This window comes from Dunckerocampus dactyliophorus, chromosome 11 (genome assembly GCF_027744805.1).
Source record: "Dunckerocampus dactyliophorus isolate RoL2022-P2 chromosome 11, RoL_Ddac_1.1, whole genome shotgun sequence".
In the NCBI taxonomy this organism is placed as follows: domain Eukaryota; kingdom Metazoa; phylum Chordata; class Actinopteri; order Syngnathiformes; family Syngnathidae; genus Dunckerocampus; species Dunckerocampus dactyliophorus.
In genome coordinates this window covers 28,462,705-28,476,827 of record NC_072829.1, presented here as the reverse complement: position 1 = coordinate 28,476,827, position 14,123 = coordinate 28,462,705, and the positions used below count along the sequence as shown (strand labels likewise).

The 14,123-nt window shown below is 43.5% G+C and overlaps 1 protein-coding gene across 3 annotated transcripts; it reads right to left on the bottom strand.

The window, feature by feature from the left end:
* Window positions 1-622: 622 nt before the first annotated feature.
* On the bottom strand, window positions 623-13,957 carry LOC129190217 (E3 ubiquitin-protein ligase RNF38-like). Of its 3 annotated transcripts, none has more exons than XM_054792716.1 (12): window positions 12,793-13,957; window positions 6,032-6,084; window positions 5,758-5,939; window positions 3,986-4,454; window positions 3,782-3,922; window positions 3,472-3,663; window positions 2,849-3,010; window positions 2,654-2,757; window positions 2,483-2,564; window positions 2,296-2,417; window positions 2,112-2,211; window positions 623-1,368 (listed from the first exon to the last, which is right to left on the bottom strand). In XM_054792716.1, the coding sequence occupies exons 1-12, from the start codon at window positions 13,085-13,087 to the stop codon at window positions 1,306-1,308; spliced, it is 1,965 nt and encodes a 654-aa protein (XP_054648691.1). In that variant the 5' UTR covers window positions 13,088-13,957; the 3' UTR covers window positions 623-1,305. The 3 variants fall into 3 exon arrangements, with proteins under 3 accessions (XP_054648691.1, XP_054648692.1, XP_054648693.1); XM_054792717.1 differs by having other exon boundaries at window positions 624-1,368; window positions 3,992-4,454; XM_054792718.1 differs by lacking the exons at window positions 5,758-5,939; window positions 6,032-6,084; window positions 12,793-13,957 and adding an exon at window positions 4,757-5,738 and having other exon boundaries at window positions 624-1,368.
* Between the last annotated feature and the right edge of the window lie 166 nt (window positions 13,958-14,123).

Below are 14,123 nucleotides of genomic sequence, written 5' to 3'. Positions count from 1 at the left end.
AATCCTAAAGGAATATTTCCCTGCTGCTAACACGAGTGCATTAAGGGAAGATGCTGTTTAATCCAGTCGCGGTTAGACGGACGGTAATACAGAAAAGCAGCACCACCATCTAGTGGTAGCTTGAAGCCATTGCAGCAAACTTCATAATCACAATTGAAGACGTCGCAACACCGCATAAGCACAATTCTATATTTTATTTGGTGAGCAACTTTAGAAGTAAAGTAAAACTTAATTAGTGAGAGTAATATAACTGGTAAATTCCCTCTGAGTTGATGAAGGAATTTTAGCCAAACGTCGATCCTTTAAAAAGAAACATTTAGCATAATAGCTAGCTTGAAGTGACTTGCTTTTTTTTTTTTTTTTTTTTTTTACACATTAGTTCCCTTGGATATGCATTTTTTAAATCTAATAATAGGCCAGTACACACGGTCGTTGGCTTTGCAACAATGTTAACCGTCTCTGGTCAATTCTGTCCCTATTTTTCAAACCTCAAAAATACTACTTTGTTAAGGGAAATACAAAAACACAAATGACAAAGTTTAAAAAGTTCATATCAAGCCTTTTATTTGGTATACAGATGTTCATACATTTATACAGTATATATATTTATAGATATATCTATATAACATGTGCCACTGCAAAGTCACAAACTAAGAAAATAAAAGGAAACTATATATATATATATATATACATACATATATATATACATACATATATATATATATATACATACATATATATATATACATACATATATATATATACATACACACACACATATATATATATATATATATATATATATATGTAATGTGCTTAATTTCAAATGAGTGCTGTGAAGTGCTTGTAATGAGTGAAGACAGGAATGAGGTAAATGCCAAAGAACAAAACATTCATTTATAATTCATCATCAGCTTTATAGAAAGAAACACACTGATTAAATAGGTTAACTGAGCAGAATAGCTGGAGCATGGACCCTTCATGGAAAACTAGAGAAAAAGGAGGTCATTTCATTATTTCATAACCGACACACACGATACTGTACACAGAGACACATAGTGCAGGAACGTAGCGCACAATCAGTCACTCATGAGAAGCCGTCATAGGTCTGACACACACACGCACACACACACACACACACACACACACTAAGAAGGAGTATGCAATGGACACAATTCAGGAAATGATGTCTGTCTGTGTTTATGCAATAATGCTCATGTATGAAACAGATGTGACAAATCCGGAGCAGGCAGGCAGTGCTGACCGTGTCTAAAAAGACATTTGTATCGGAGCGTGTCCACATGATCATTCTGAGTCTCTCTGGACCTCGGAGGCGTCGGCCCTGCAAATGGGACACGTCCGATTGGCCTGTGGGATAAAAGAGGAGGGGCTTCAGTTCCACTGTCATGTTTAGTGAGCACTAAAGTGCACAAGAAAACAGTAAAGGGCTTCATGACTGTCACCTGCACAACTGGAGTTAGGAGGATGCGTGTTGTGTTACAGTAGGGGGTTCGAAGTGCGGCCCGGGGGCCATTTGTGTCCCGCGGCACATTCTAAAAATATAATTTAATAAGAAAACTAAAAAAAAATAATTTTTTAAAAAACAGCAGCAAAAATGGAAAAATCAGCAGTAATGTTACAAGAATAAAGTCAAAATATTAAAAGAATAAACGTGAAAAAGTCCTAATTTTACGAGAATAATGTAATATCATGCAGAAAAATAAAGTCATTTTGTTGAAATATTACAGAAATATTTTTGGAAAATGAGGTTGCGAAAAAAGTTATGTTACGAGAAAAACGTACAAATTTTATGGGAAATATGAGAAGAAAATTTACGAAGAAAGTTGAAATATCTGGAAATTTAAAAAAAAAAAAAAAAACAGCAAAAATGGGGCCAAAAAAGAGCCAAGTGTGAAGTTCTTTGTAATAATAGGCTTTTTCACTGATATCACAAAGCTGAGATGCAGTTTTTTCTTGAAATGTGCATAACTTCTCAGCATCTTTACTAAACGAGATATCAAAGTGGCCCTCGCATTCTTTCATGTTTCTGTACGTGACCTCGTGGGAGAGGTTTGGACGCCCATGTGTTACAGTACGCAGCATGTACTTACCCTCAGCCACTTGTCGACGCACTTGCCGTGGAACTCGTGGCTGCAGGGGAGAACTCGCAGCAGTTGGCGGGACTCAAAGTCACTCATGCACACCACGCACCTGCAACACAGCAAGCCCCATGTGACCAACTGAGCTTGACTTCCAGTATTCATGGACATGTAGCTGTGTGTCATGGTCACTCACAGTGTTTGTTCCGACTGGTGGTTGTTTGGGTTGAAGCGGTAGGAAGGAAGCTGCTCGATGTCTCCCTTGGTCAGTCCTCTGAGTTTGGCCTCCCCGAGACGCTCGGCCAGATTGAGGAGGGCCTGCAGCAGAAGATCACGAGCATCCATGAAGTTATAGGGGAAGATTTCGTTTAGAAAAGACTAACCTCATAATTTTCCACTTCTCCGTCGTCCACGTCCAGCTCCAGACTGATTGCAGGACCAGTGGGCTGGACGGGCAGCATCGATCTACAAGAAAGTTCCACAAACTAAGCAAACACACTACTTCGTAGATATCACGCGTTTGCTATATTAGAATCAGGCTGTTCTCTACTCACAGGAAGTAAGGCAGGAGGCTCGGGTGGTAAGGCGAAGGCGGTAGTGGCTGTTGCGAGCGGTACCGTCGCCCCGCTAGACGACGAGGGATGAAGTTCGGGTAGGACTAGGAGACACACACACACACACACACACACACGTCTGTTGACTTTTCTTGGCCTTGAGCTAAGAGCTGAACAACGCGTCTTAGCACTCACCACTCCGAAAAACTCCTGAGGCAGAGGCTCGTGGGAGAGGAAGTGGAGCGGTGTGGAGTGTGGGGTGAGGGCCGGGTGGGTGGCAGGGGGGTAGTGCATGCCCGCGCCCAAAGACAGGTGTTCTCCCAGCAGCTCCACGTCATTCTCTATCCTCTGTAACGGCTGCAGGAGGGGTAAAGCCAACGATTAGTTCATGTGATCACAACATGGAGCAATAACATGAAGAACACTGGGTGGGAGCCTACTTAGCATAGCTGTCCAAAACACTGCTGGGACTCCAATGCATCAAAGTTTTAAGGGTGTCACGAGGCCACGCACGAGATTGGGTCAATGAGACGAGACGAGGTTTTAACATTCATTTTAAGAAAAGTACAGGCGAGAGACGAGGAAAAGAGACACGCATGCACATGGCAATATATGGAAGCTGGCAAAATGATCCAGTTCATTTCATTCCACTTATCGTGTGATATTGAAGTATTTTACTCTTTATCGGGAGACCCCGCGTGAGGACAGAAGTAAGAAGGACAGAAGGAACTCTTGGGTGTTGCATCCCTGATTGGGTCACGCTCCATTCCTGGAGTTAAAAGGGGTTTCACACGGTGCCAACAATCCAAATCACTCACTGATCGGGCCTGCTGCGTCGCGTAGGGTCCAAACTGGCCGGGTTGCGGCAGGTGAGGTGGATGGTGGGAAAGGTGTGTGGGAGGATGGGGGATGTGGGGAGGAGGCGGGAGGAGGAAGGTCGGGTCGCTGGACAGCAGAGAGGGGAACGGGTAAGGAATAGGAAGGTGCTGCACAGAGCAGGTCTGCAGGACCTAAGGGAACCAAAAAAAACAATGAGATGGTTTGATATCAAAGCAAAACTTCAAAGAAAGAAAAGTGTGTACATTTAGCTGGAATACTTTTCTTTTTTTTTTACGCCAAAAAACTTACAGGAGGGGGGACGCTGCAGACAGGGTAGTGCTGACCACTGAAGACTACCGAGCATGCTGGGATCTGTTGTGGGGCCGAGCGAGGCGGCAGGCCAGGCGGAGCCCCCGGGGGGGACACGGGATATGATACCGGAGCTGAGCCCTGAAGGCGGAGAGTAAGGTTTGCAACAGCACACATCATGTCGTGTCCCCAACACTCACTCACAGTCACCTGCTCTTGGAGTTCCAGCACCCCGCCGCTCTGCTGCTGCTGCTGCTGCGACGGGTGTGGGTGCTGTGGGTGCGCCGCAGGGTGCAGCAGTCGCGGTGACAGGTTTGACGAGGGATGAAGAGGCCGCGGGGAGTGGTTTGGGGGATGGTAACCTTGGCGCTCCTCCATCCCGCCGAGCCCTCTGGGCGGCTGCTGGCCGTAGGGTGGGTAGCCCTGAGGGGGAGCCGGGTGACGGTAGTTCTCATCCTGGTGGCCCGCCGACGGTAGGCCGGTATGGTGGGAGTGCAGGGGGTGATGGTGCTGGTGGTGGTGGTGGGGGAGAGTGTTGGAGTGGTGGTGGTGATGGTTGTTGTTGCTGTTGCTGTTGTAATGGTGGTGGGGGTGGGGGTGGGGGTGATGGCTGTGCGTGTGGTGGTGACGCGTCAGGCGGTCTCTTCGGCCACGAGGGCGTCGCATCTGAGGGCTGAGGAAGAGGAGGTTGCACAATGAGCTGCTGGTGCTTTTCATATCAGAAATACTCAAGCCACCAAAATCTGTAAGCGCAAACATTTAATGGAGTTTATTGAGATCAAACATCTTGTTGATGTTGATGTTGATGCCCAGAACACACAAACATCCCACACTCACTGAACAAATCTTTATTATTCATTCATCCCTTAATTATTCGCATAGAACAAAACCAAATTTATTTATTTATTTATTAATTGGCCCCCACATTAGACGGGATTTTTTCTCGAAAAAAAAGTATGAAAAAAGACAAGTTGCCTTATTCTCGGTGTATAGATGGTTACATGTGCAAACCAACAGGTGGCACCAAACGACCCCCGCAAGAGATGAGAGCTTTTCTTCCTGTCACTCACACACACACACACACACACACACACACACACACACCAGTGATTGGAGGTCAGAGAGATGCTGAACACGTTGGGTGAGTTAGCAAACAGAGGGGAAGCCTTGATGCTCATTTTAAGATAATGGTGACCCAACAAGCAGCGCTTATGAAGGTAATATTTGTATAAAATAGGTTTACAGTAATCCCTCGCTTATAGCAGTTAACTGGTTCCAATATACTGTAGGATTCAGTGTTAATAAATGGAATATTTTCATAAAGCCCAGAAACCCGGTTCATTCATGACTTTGTGAATATAGTTAACATTATTAGAGCCCTATACACATGACATAACACCTTTATACTCCTACTATTTTGTTTACAACACATTGCCCAACTCTTATGCTGCAGGGCCTTGAGATGGCCGCTAGCTAGAAAGCTAGCGAGTGAGCGAGCTAACCAGTAAGCCTCGAATTCATTTAAACTTAAGTCAAAAACTTACCACTTCCCCACGGAATGGGAGGAGAACTTTTGCCCCCACTCTATCACATTGAACATGCCCTGGCTGACTTCATGACCTCATGCAGTGTTAAGGCAATGTAATGTAAGCTAACGTCCCAATGTTTTGTGTCATTACTGCTGCCTGCTGACACCAATACTACAGACTGTATCACTTGCACTGCAGTACCTTTTCACTAATAATAGACTCCAGTCCAGGGTGTACCCCGCCTCTCGCCCAAAGTCAGCAGTAGTGTGCATCAGTAGGGGGTGAATGGCTTCAAGTCAAATGTCTGAAGGTGTACGTGACTGTCAAATGTTTGGGAATCACTGTTCTACTTAAAATGATCCAGCTATGAAATGATAATCGTACATTATTCTCAAAAAGAAAACACACTTAAAAGGCAAAGTAATGGTTACGTGCGCGCACGCTTACCTTCGTCGGTTGCGTACAGGCGTGTGACATCTCTCTGGTGCATAGTGGGCGTGCGGTCTGCGACTGGGAGGAAGCTCCCAGGGGCGAATGGGAGAGGACGGGGTTGAGGGCGGGGCGGAGCTTAGCTCTAAAAAGGACTGCTGGGAAAGACGCTGCCTTTTTGGGCTCGGGCTGTCTTCCATCTGCACAAAGGGGGGGGGGGGGGGGAACTTAAAAATGACACACTTTTTAAAGCAGAAGTAAACTGAGGCAGGGGTCGCGTTTCATTGCTTACTTTGTCTCGATCCTCACTGAAAACATTATCTGGATGGAAATGCAGCACTCCTCCTGCAGGCCAGAGAGAGACAGACAAAAAGAAGGGGGAAAAACATAATCAGATCAAATGTAGCTGAGCAAAACAACTTCACAGACACACGGACATACGCCTGTACGCCGGCAGAGATGCAGCACGCAGACAGCAGCTGCTTGCCTCAATGTGATTTTCCTGTGCAGGATCACCAAGGATATCAAACAGTAAACGCTCTGTTACTCCAAATACAAACGTGTGTCAGAAATCAATCAGTGTTGTGCTTCTTTGGTCTTCCAGGCTTTTTCCAATAGCGGCTTGGAACAAAGCAGAGGAAGCGCTCTTTGGAAAAACTGGATTATTCATGGCCTCTGATGTACCGAGAAGACCATCCATCAATCCCTTCCACCACAAGCTTCTCGTTTTTCTTCTGAGGATTCTCTGAACTCATCATGGCTGGATGTATGCTGCATGCTATCTGTGTGATTTGACTCGGTTATCTGCAATAAACTGTCAAAGCAGTGCGACGCAGCGAAGCGCTTACCAGAAGGCCCCATGAGTGAGCGGTGCCGTACTACTGTCACCCTCAAACCACTGTTGGGTTTACTTGACAAACAAAAAGGTATACAAAAGACATATCTTTATTCCGTTTGGCGCCTGCTGCAGAAGAAGAGAGCGCAGACTCACACCGGAGCAACCTCATTTGAATTTGAACATGGACACCAGACCAGTGAGTGAATTATATTAAGATTCATGTGTTATGTACAAACCAGACAAATCAGCCTGATGGAGCCAATCAACATCATTGTAAAAATATCATTTAACAAGAAAACTAACAAAAACAGCAAAAATGGACAAATCAGCGGTAATTTTACAAGAATAAAGTCAAAATATTAATAGAAAAAAGTTGAAATCCAAACAGGAAAAAGTCGTAATTTCACAAGAATAACGTCGTAATATTATTAGAAAAAAATAATGTAATTTTATTAGCATAAAGTTGAAATATTAATGGAAAAAAAATACCTTTTTGTTTGTTTTTTAAAGTTGTAATAATATAATAACAATAAAAACTGGAAAATTGGGTTGTGGACAGCTTTTTTTTTTTTTTTCCAAAAATAAAGCCAAAGTATTGAGGAAAAAGTTGATATTTTACAAGAATAAACTCATAATATAATGAGGAAAAATCATGTATTTAAGCTGAAATAGTCAACAAAAAATGTATTTTTATTTTTTAAGTCATAATATTAAGGAAAATTAGGTTGGGGGAAAAGTTAGACCATTATGGAAATAAAGTCATATTACCATTTTCTTTTCCCAAATCTTATTTAAGAAGAAAGTTGAAATATTTTGAAAAAAAAATCTGCAAAAACGGGGGGAAAAGAGCACTTAATAATAGGCTTTTCACCTACATGTATATGACAAAGCTGAGATGCACTTTTTTATTGAAATGTATATCACTTCTCAAAGTGGCCGTTGCATCCTTTCATTTTTCAGGATGTGGTCCTCGCTGGAAAAAGTTTGGACACCCCTGCAATAGAGACAGTTCTAGGTTCATTTTGGGTCTTATGAAAGACAACCACACCTAAACAAAACACCTTCCACCTTGTCCTCAAACTAGAAGGTCTTCAATAAAACCTGAGGAGTAGAGCCATCACGTCCTAAGCTCAGCCAGCTGTTTATGTGACTGCACGTGTGCAATCTGGATGCAGCACATGCACACATACTTTCATGCATCTTGAAAAGACGTCCTTCAGCTGACAAGACTTTACTCTAAGCGGGGCCCGGGAAATCTTTCATCACAAAAAAGGAGAAAAGAAAAAAACAAATCCCTCCTCCCCCTCCGCTGTTGTTGCTCCCCCCCATGCCAAGCTTGCCCCTCAGCCAACAAGCCTCCTCAGAAACAACAGCTCTTAAAACGAACCCCACCCCTTTGTTGTCCTTTGCAGAGCCACTCCGGGGCCATGTGAAGTCCACCGATAGTGGCGGCTCAAAGACGCCCCGCTAGCGTCTGTGAAGAACACAAGGCCGGATGGCTGACTGACCAGCTGACACGGGAGGCGGCGCGCTGCTGATATCTTTCTCCATCAGCTGCCTCGTCTTCCCTTTCAGACCATGCGGTGTCCTCAGCCCTCACACATTGTGTGGAGAACTACACCTTTTAGATATTCACCCCAAAGATGGCAGAGTGGCGAGTGAAACAACACAAATTTCATGATACAGAAAAAAAGTATTCACTGAATAAAACCTTTTTTGTCACACCCCAGTCATCTGCCAGTAAACAACTATGAAATAGGAGTTGTGATCATCAAACGCACGAGATCGCCATGAGATCAGGCCAATCCGGTTGCCGTATAGCGTTCGTAACTCTGGGCCACACTCCAACATGCTAGGTGCCGTAATGCGCCGCAAAGCTGGCTGCCACTGGACTCCCGCCGCTCGCAAGAAGAAGAAAACGCAAAACACCACCATGCAGACATGTCCGCCGTGTACCATGTACCATGGTGAAGTTGGTTTCACGATGGACCGTCAATAAATTACTTTTGCATTGAAGAGTTTGTTAAAAAAAAAAAGTAATATATTCTAAATCACACCACAAACTGATCTATAACCATGTCAAATGATTCGTCCTACCTTAAAAGTATTTTGCATGCCCATATTTTCCAATTTTATCTTCTACTGAATGGGCTTTTATTGGATCTTTTACTGGATTAGGGACCTGACACACAGAGGTTTGTTACAAAAGCCAAACAATGTTGTTGGTCATGCTGTGTAATAAAAAAGTACATTCAGCAATACTTTGGTTGCATTATTTTTGAAGTGCTATTTTCAGAAGCATATTCAACTCCACAAATTCATGTTTGTAAAAAAAAACAAACAAACAAAAAAGCGCATCGACACCGAAACGGATAGACGATTAAAAAATTTGAATCGGAAGCCAAAAAATGTGGATTGGGACACCCCTGCAAACAACCATTCACACTCATTCATACCTATGCACAATTTAGAGTCGCCAATTAACCTAACATGCATGCTTTTGGAATGTGGGAGAAAACCCACGCATGCATGGGGAGAACATGAGATCTTCCCGATCTCCAGACTCCTGGTAGCCATGCTAACCACTCTATGTCGCACGGCAAAAATAGCCAGCTTAACATGTGTTTTGGTGTCATGAGAACTTTTAAGTCTTATTTAAAAACAGCTCCTTTGCATCCCAAGACAAAATAGGGAGACGGAACAGGACACCGTTAAGCCTGCAGTGGCCAAGCGTCTGTGTAATAGGGACAGCCGACGCCATTAAGTGACATGTAACGCCTGTGACTGTGGAACATTGGCACACTCTCTAAAATGACACACTGGAGCAATAGGGCGGTTTTGTTTGGGTCAAAGTAGCCATAAAACAGCATAATGCTGGTGCTTGTTTGCAAGGTGGCATTGTGGAAACTGGTTCAAAGAGGCTGGAGATTATTTACAGAACAACAAGTCACACCGCACGCACGCGCACACACACACACGCACACGCAAGTCTGTAGCCATGGCAAATGTGTGATTATCACGATATAGCCGGATAACTGAAAAGGCAAAAAGCTCAAATGTACGGCACTGACGGTTCGGTGAGTTTTGTGCGACCACAAATGTGTGTGATAACAGCAAGACCGTCAAACTGTCAAAAACAAAGCAAGGCTGAATAGCTGCTAAGAAGTCTGCCAACACGGAATCTGCTGTATTTGACCAATTTGCAAGACGTGTGGCCTCTGTGTGGGAGGGTTATTTCTTGGGGAGGGGGTACTGGCAACAAAACGGGACCCATTAAAAGCTTGCCTCCGTTTTCTGAGACCGAGACTCATCCCCGTCTGATACCGCAGAAGATTTGTCTAAAAGAATTTCAGGATTGATTCTGACTTCAGGCGGTGATTGTAGTGTATGGTCACTGGCACGGCGATCCATTACATGCAGTAACCATTTCAATGCATGAGCTATGTTGTCACCCTCTGTGTGGGCAGAAGGAAAGCAACAGGAGGTTGGCACCGGGAGCGGTTAGGATAAATGCTTCATGCAACACCCCGTTTGCCTGTGTACAAACGGCAGGGCCGTCCAAACTTTTTCCAGCGAGGCCCACATGGTGCAAAATGAAAGGATGCAAGTGCATCAAGAGTATTTATTATTAGTCTGAACTTTGGTCTTTGCTGGTTTTTTTTATTTTCCAAATATTTAGACTTTTTCTTTAAAAAAATATTCTACTTTTTACTGTATTTGCACAATATTATAACGTCCCCCCCCCCCCCCAACCTAATTTTCCTAAAATTCCAGCTTTGTTTTGTATTTTGTGGTATGTGGAATCAAATTATGGAACGGATTGAGCAAGGAACTCAAACAATGCACTAAGATGAGTGACTTCAAGAAGCGGTCCAAGCAGCTGATGTGAAGAAGAGTCCTGAAAGACTGCACACAATGCTACTGCACGTCACTAGAGACACTACTACACTCACTACTAAGCCTTCCTTCTTGTCACTTGCTACTCTTTATTCTTCAGTGAGCACATTGCCAGTACTCCAGCTATGTGCTGTTCCATTTCATTTGCCAATGCTATGTCTAATCACTCTTCCTTTTGATGGGTTCACTGTCATTACTCACCTGTTATCAAACGATGTTTTCTTATGTCTATTTCATATTGTTTATTAGGACTGTCAAACCAAGCGGTTACGGTGACAAGACATTTGGCTAAATTCGAAACTTGACCACTGTTTTTTTCTACTATTTATCACATTATCTCAACAGTTTTCGATGTATTCAACTACAGGAGAGTATTTGGAATGCAGGAAGTGAACAAATGTATTGCAGTCGATGTGTAGGATTAAATAAGCGTTGCTTCTTCCTACTCCTTTTGGACATGCAGAACTGTGAAATGTAGTATGTGATGTACTCCAATGTTTGTTTTGTTTCTTGTATTACCCAAAAACCCAAAGTTTGGCATCACGAGTCAGACTGACTTGAAATGTCTCGCATAGCTCAATGCGCTCGACAAAACACCCACTGTAACTTTAGGGTGTTAAATCTAATCAACACAAAATTTGGTGCACACCTGACGAGCACATGTCGAAGATCTGAGCAAGACGTGTGAAAAAGCATGTCTGCCAATAAACAAGGGGCACGGGCGGGACTGAGCAACTAATTGGCCATCAGTCACTCTCCATTTGTCTAGTGAATATAATACTTTTGAGTGAGGATATCAGTATTACAAGTACGCTAGCATGTTCTCCAAAAAAACTGGATCAAACCCTACTGGGGGGTGCCACAAATTAAACACCAGATTTTAAGCGTATCCATTCCATGGTATCGATATGTCAATACTCTCATTGATGATTGCTGTGATTTCCGTGTCAGCGGAATGGACAACCACGACAAGCTAAAACTCAACTCTGAACATCCGACGTCACTTCCTCTCCTCTGCACAAGGCAACACATTTACTGTGACGCCCACGAGCAGTTTTATTTACATCTTAAATTGCTTATTTACCCTCATTATGTTGACTATTTTGGGTAAAACGAGTGTAAAGCCATTTCAATGTGCCATTACAATACATTGATGAGACAATAACCACCTCAGGAAGTGTACTGTCCAGGTAAAGACAAGGAACTGCTAACGTGTGATTCTATGTCATCTTATTGAAGTCTTATTTTCTCTGATGATATCTAGTATACTGAGCAATACAAATGTAAAGGTGACTAAAGGGGTGTTATTTCGTGTCCACGGGACTCTAATGTTAAAACCATACTTAGAAGATTGTAAACACATTCTTGATGCCATGACTACAGAAACGGAAATTCACTTATCGCAGTCGGGTCTGGAACTAATTAACCGCGATAAACGAGGTACGACTGTACAACCAAAATGAATAATGCCTGGTGGGAAACTTGGCGGTCGTCTGAGACCGTGCATTTCTACTTTATTTTAATATTTTATCAGTTTGTCATTAATACAATTCAAAAGGTTAGACAAAAACGGAGGCAATTTTCTTCGTAGGAAATAATATAAATCCAATAAATCTGATCCAAAAACCCCAAATTTTTTAGAGAAAAATCATAGTTTGACATGAACAATGAAAAATGATAAATGACGAATGGATGGAACTTCTTGTTAATGCAGACTTCCCAAACACCCTGGAGGGGTTGAATTCAATAGCGTTTGTCAATTTATCAATTTGCTGGCACTCGCATCTTTCTGTAGCCCCATGCAGTTGCACATTTAAAAAAATGCACGACAGCGAGTCAGAAATGAGCAGGGTGCTTTGTTTCGACACCTCATTTTGCGGAACGATACGGTACATGGCAAACAGGTTTGTTTGTTACGTGCAACACTTTAGAAAAACCAAGGAAAAATGTTGCTGCGAATGTTCAACAAATGGGGCTAACAAAAGCTGAGGTTTGACTGTATGGTGAACTGCACTGCATCATACTGACATTGATGGGAAGGGAAGGATGAAATCAGCTTTTTGGACATGTTGAATTGTGCAATATTATATAACTGTAGAAGTAATACCTCTCTGGCAGCATCAATCCAAACTGTGAATTATCGTTTTTGTAAGTGGATCGTAGTGGAAGTGAAAAAATGTTCAAAAATGTCCTCCACGAGAACACCTGACTAACACAAAAGCCACAAGTTAAAAAGCCTGCTAAACTGCCTGCTTCTGTTGCTCATGAGTGCATCACGTATGGATTTTGCATGCCTTGTTGACTGAAGCAATGCTTACCAGTTCCAGGGTGCCGGTGAGCTCCATGTCGCTGTGCCCCTGAGGACAGGTAGCTACCGGGCTGTTGTTGCTGCTGCTGCTGCTGCTGCTGGTTCTCCGGGTAGCCTCGGCCGCCGTGGTGCGATGCCCAGCCGGCGCTGCTTTGCTGCGGGTAGCTCAACGCTCCTCCACCGGTGGCGTTCACCATGCTCCCGTTACCGAGCGCGTTGCCACCGGTGTTGCCTCCAGGGGTGGTGCTCATTGCAAAATGATAGAAGCCTGATCGAGAGCGAGATCTTGTCCTGGGGGGGTCCATGACTGGCTGGAGAAAGGAGGGTGGTGGTGGGGGTGGTGGTCGACGACGAGGAAAAGTAGCCCAAAGACTAAAAAAAAAAAAAAAAAAAAAAGACAGGATCCTCCCTCTTTAGACCAATTCCCCTGCGTCTGTCTTCAGCTCGAAGATGATCTTATTTATTTGTGTTTTGGTGCATTTCAAATGTGTTAACACGAAATACAGCGCCAGCAACCAATGATGCGTTCAGGGACAAATACCAATTATCCAGCTACGGTCCCCTCTTTTTTGACACTTTCAAACCGTTGACAGGATCTGTCAAGTTTCAGGTTCTCTATTGTATTAGCACATAGGAAGCACTGACAACGATGGTTTACATTTAAAATTTAAATACAGCCAACGATTATTCTTTAAGACGAATTACAAGCTAATTGTTGGTGCATATATATCAATGGGTAGTTAAATACCTCACAGTAGCAAGACGGCTAAGCTACCGTACGTTAGCAAAAAGAAAGCTAGCACTATTACTGACACAAACCTTGTAAATATAGTTCGAAAAACACCAACCGGCAAGCCAAGCTGTAGTGATGCAGCCCTTTGGCACTGCTCGCAAACTATACCAGCACCTCCGTTAGCATCATGCTAGCACAAAGCTAACAGGAAGCGAGCTCTGGCTGAGAGAAAACAAGTCCACCAGTGGCGACGTTTTAGCGGCCAGAAAACGTTGTATTCTGTCGACGAATGATCGGTAACGGTGCTAATGGCTGATCGCTCACTCCACCGGGCACCTTAGCTGAAAAATATTAACATTATACACGTCATTTAAATCCCCACTCGCCTTCGATATCAAATGTTTTCTCTTGGTCAGCAGGGAGTGTAGTGGAGATCAATCAATGGGAGTTTTCACACTATGCACAGGCACTCTGAATCGACCGCAGATAAACGATACACTCAAGACCTAGCTTGTTAGTTGGTATATCACACGCAAATAATGTCCAGTATTAACCAACACATATAAGTCGTATAAAAAAACAATACTGATACGACGGTGTTTTACGAT

Bases quoted from the DNA above. Each gene is read 5' to 3' on its own strand.
- LOC129190217 (XM_054792716.1), bottom strand. From the start codon at position 13,087: ATGGACCCCCCCAGGACAAGATCTCGCTCTCGATCAGGCTTCTATCAT. The intron at 3,923-3,985 runs GTGAGTGAGTGT...CTCCGCCTTCAG, and splicing joins AACTCCAAGAGCAGGTGACT to GGCTCAGCTCCGGTATCATA. The intron at 2,565-2,653 runs GTGAGTAGAGAA...ACTTTCTTGTAG, and splicing joins AGCCTCCTGCCTTACTTCCT to ATCGATGCTGCCCGTCCAGC.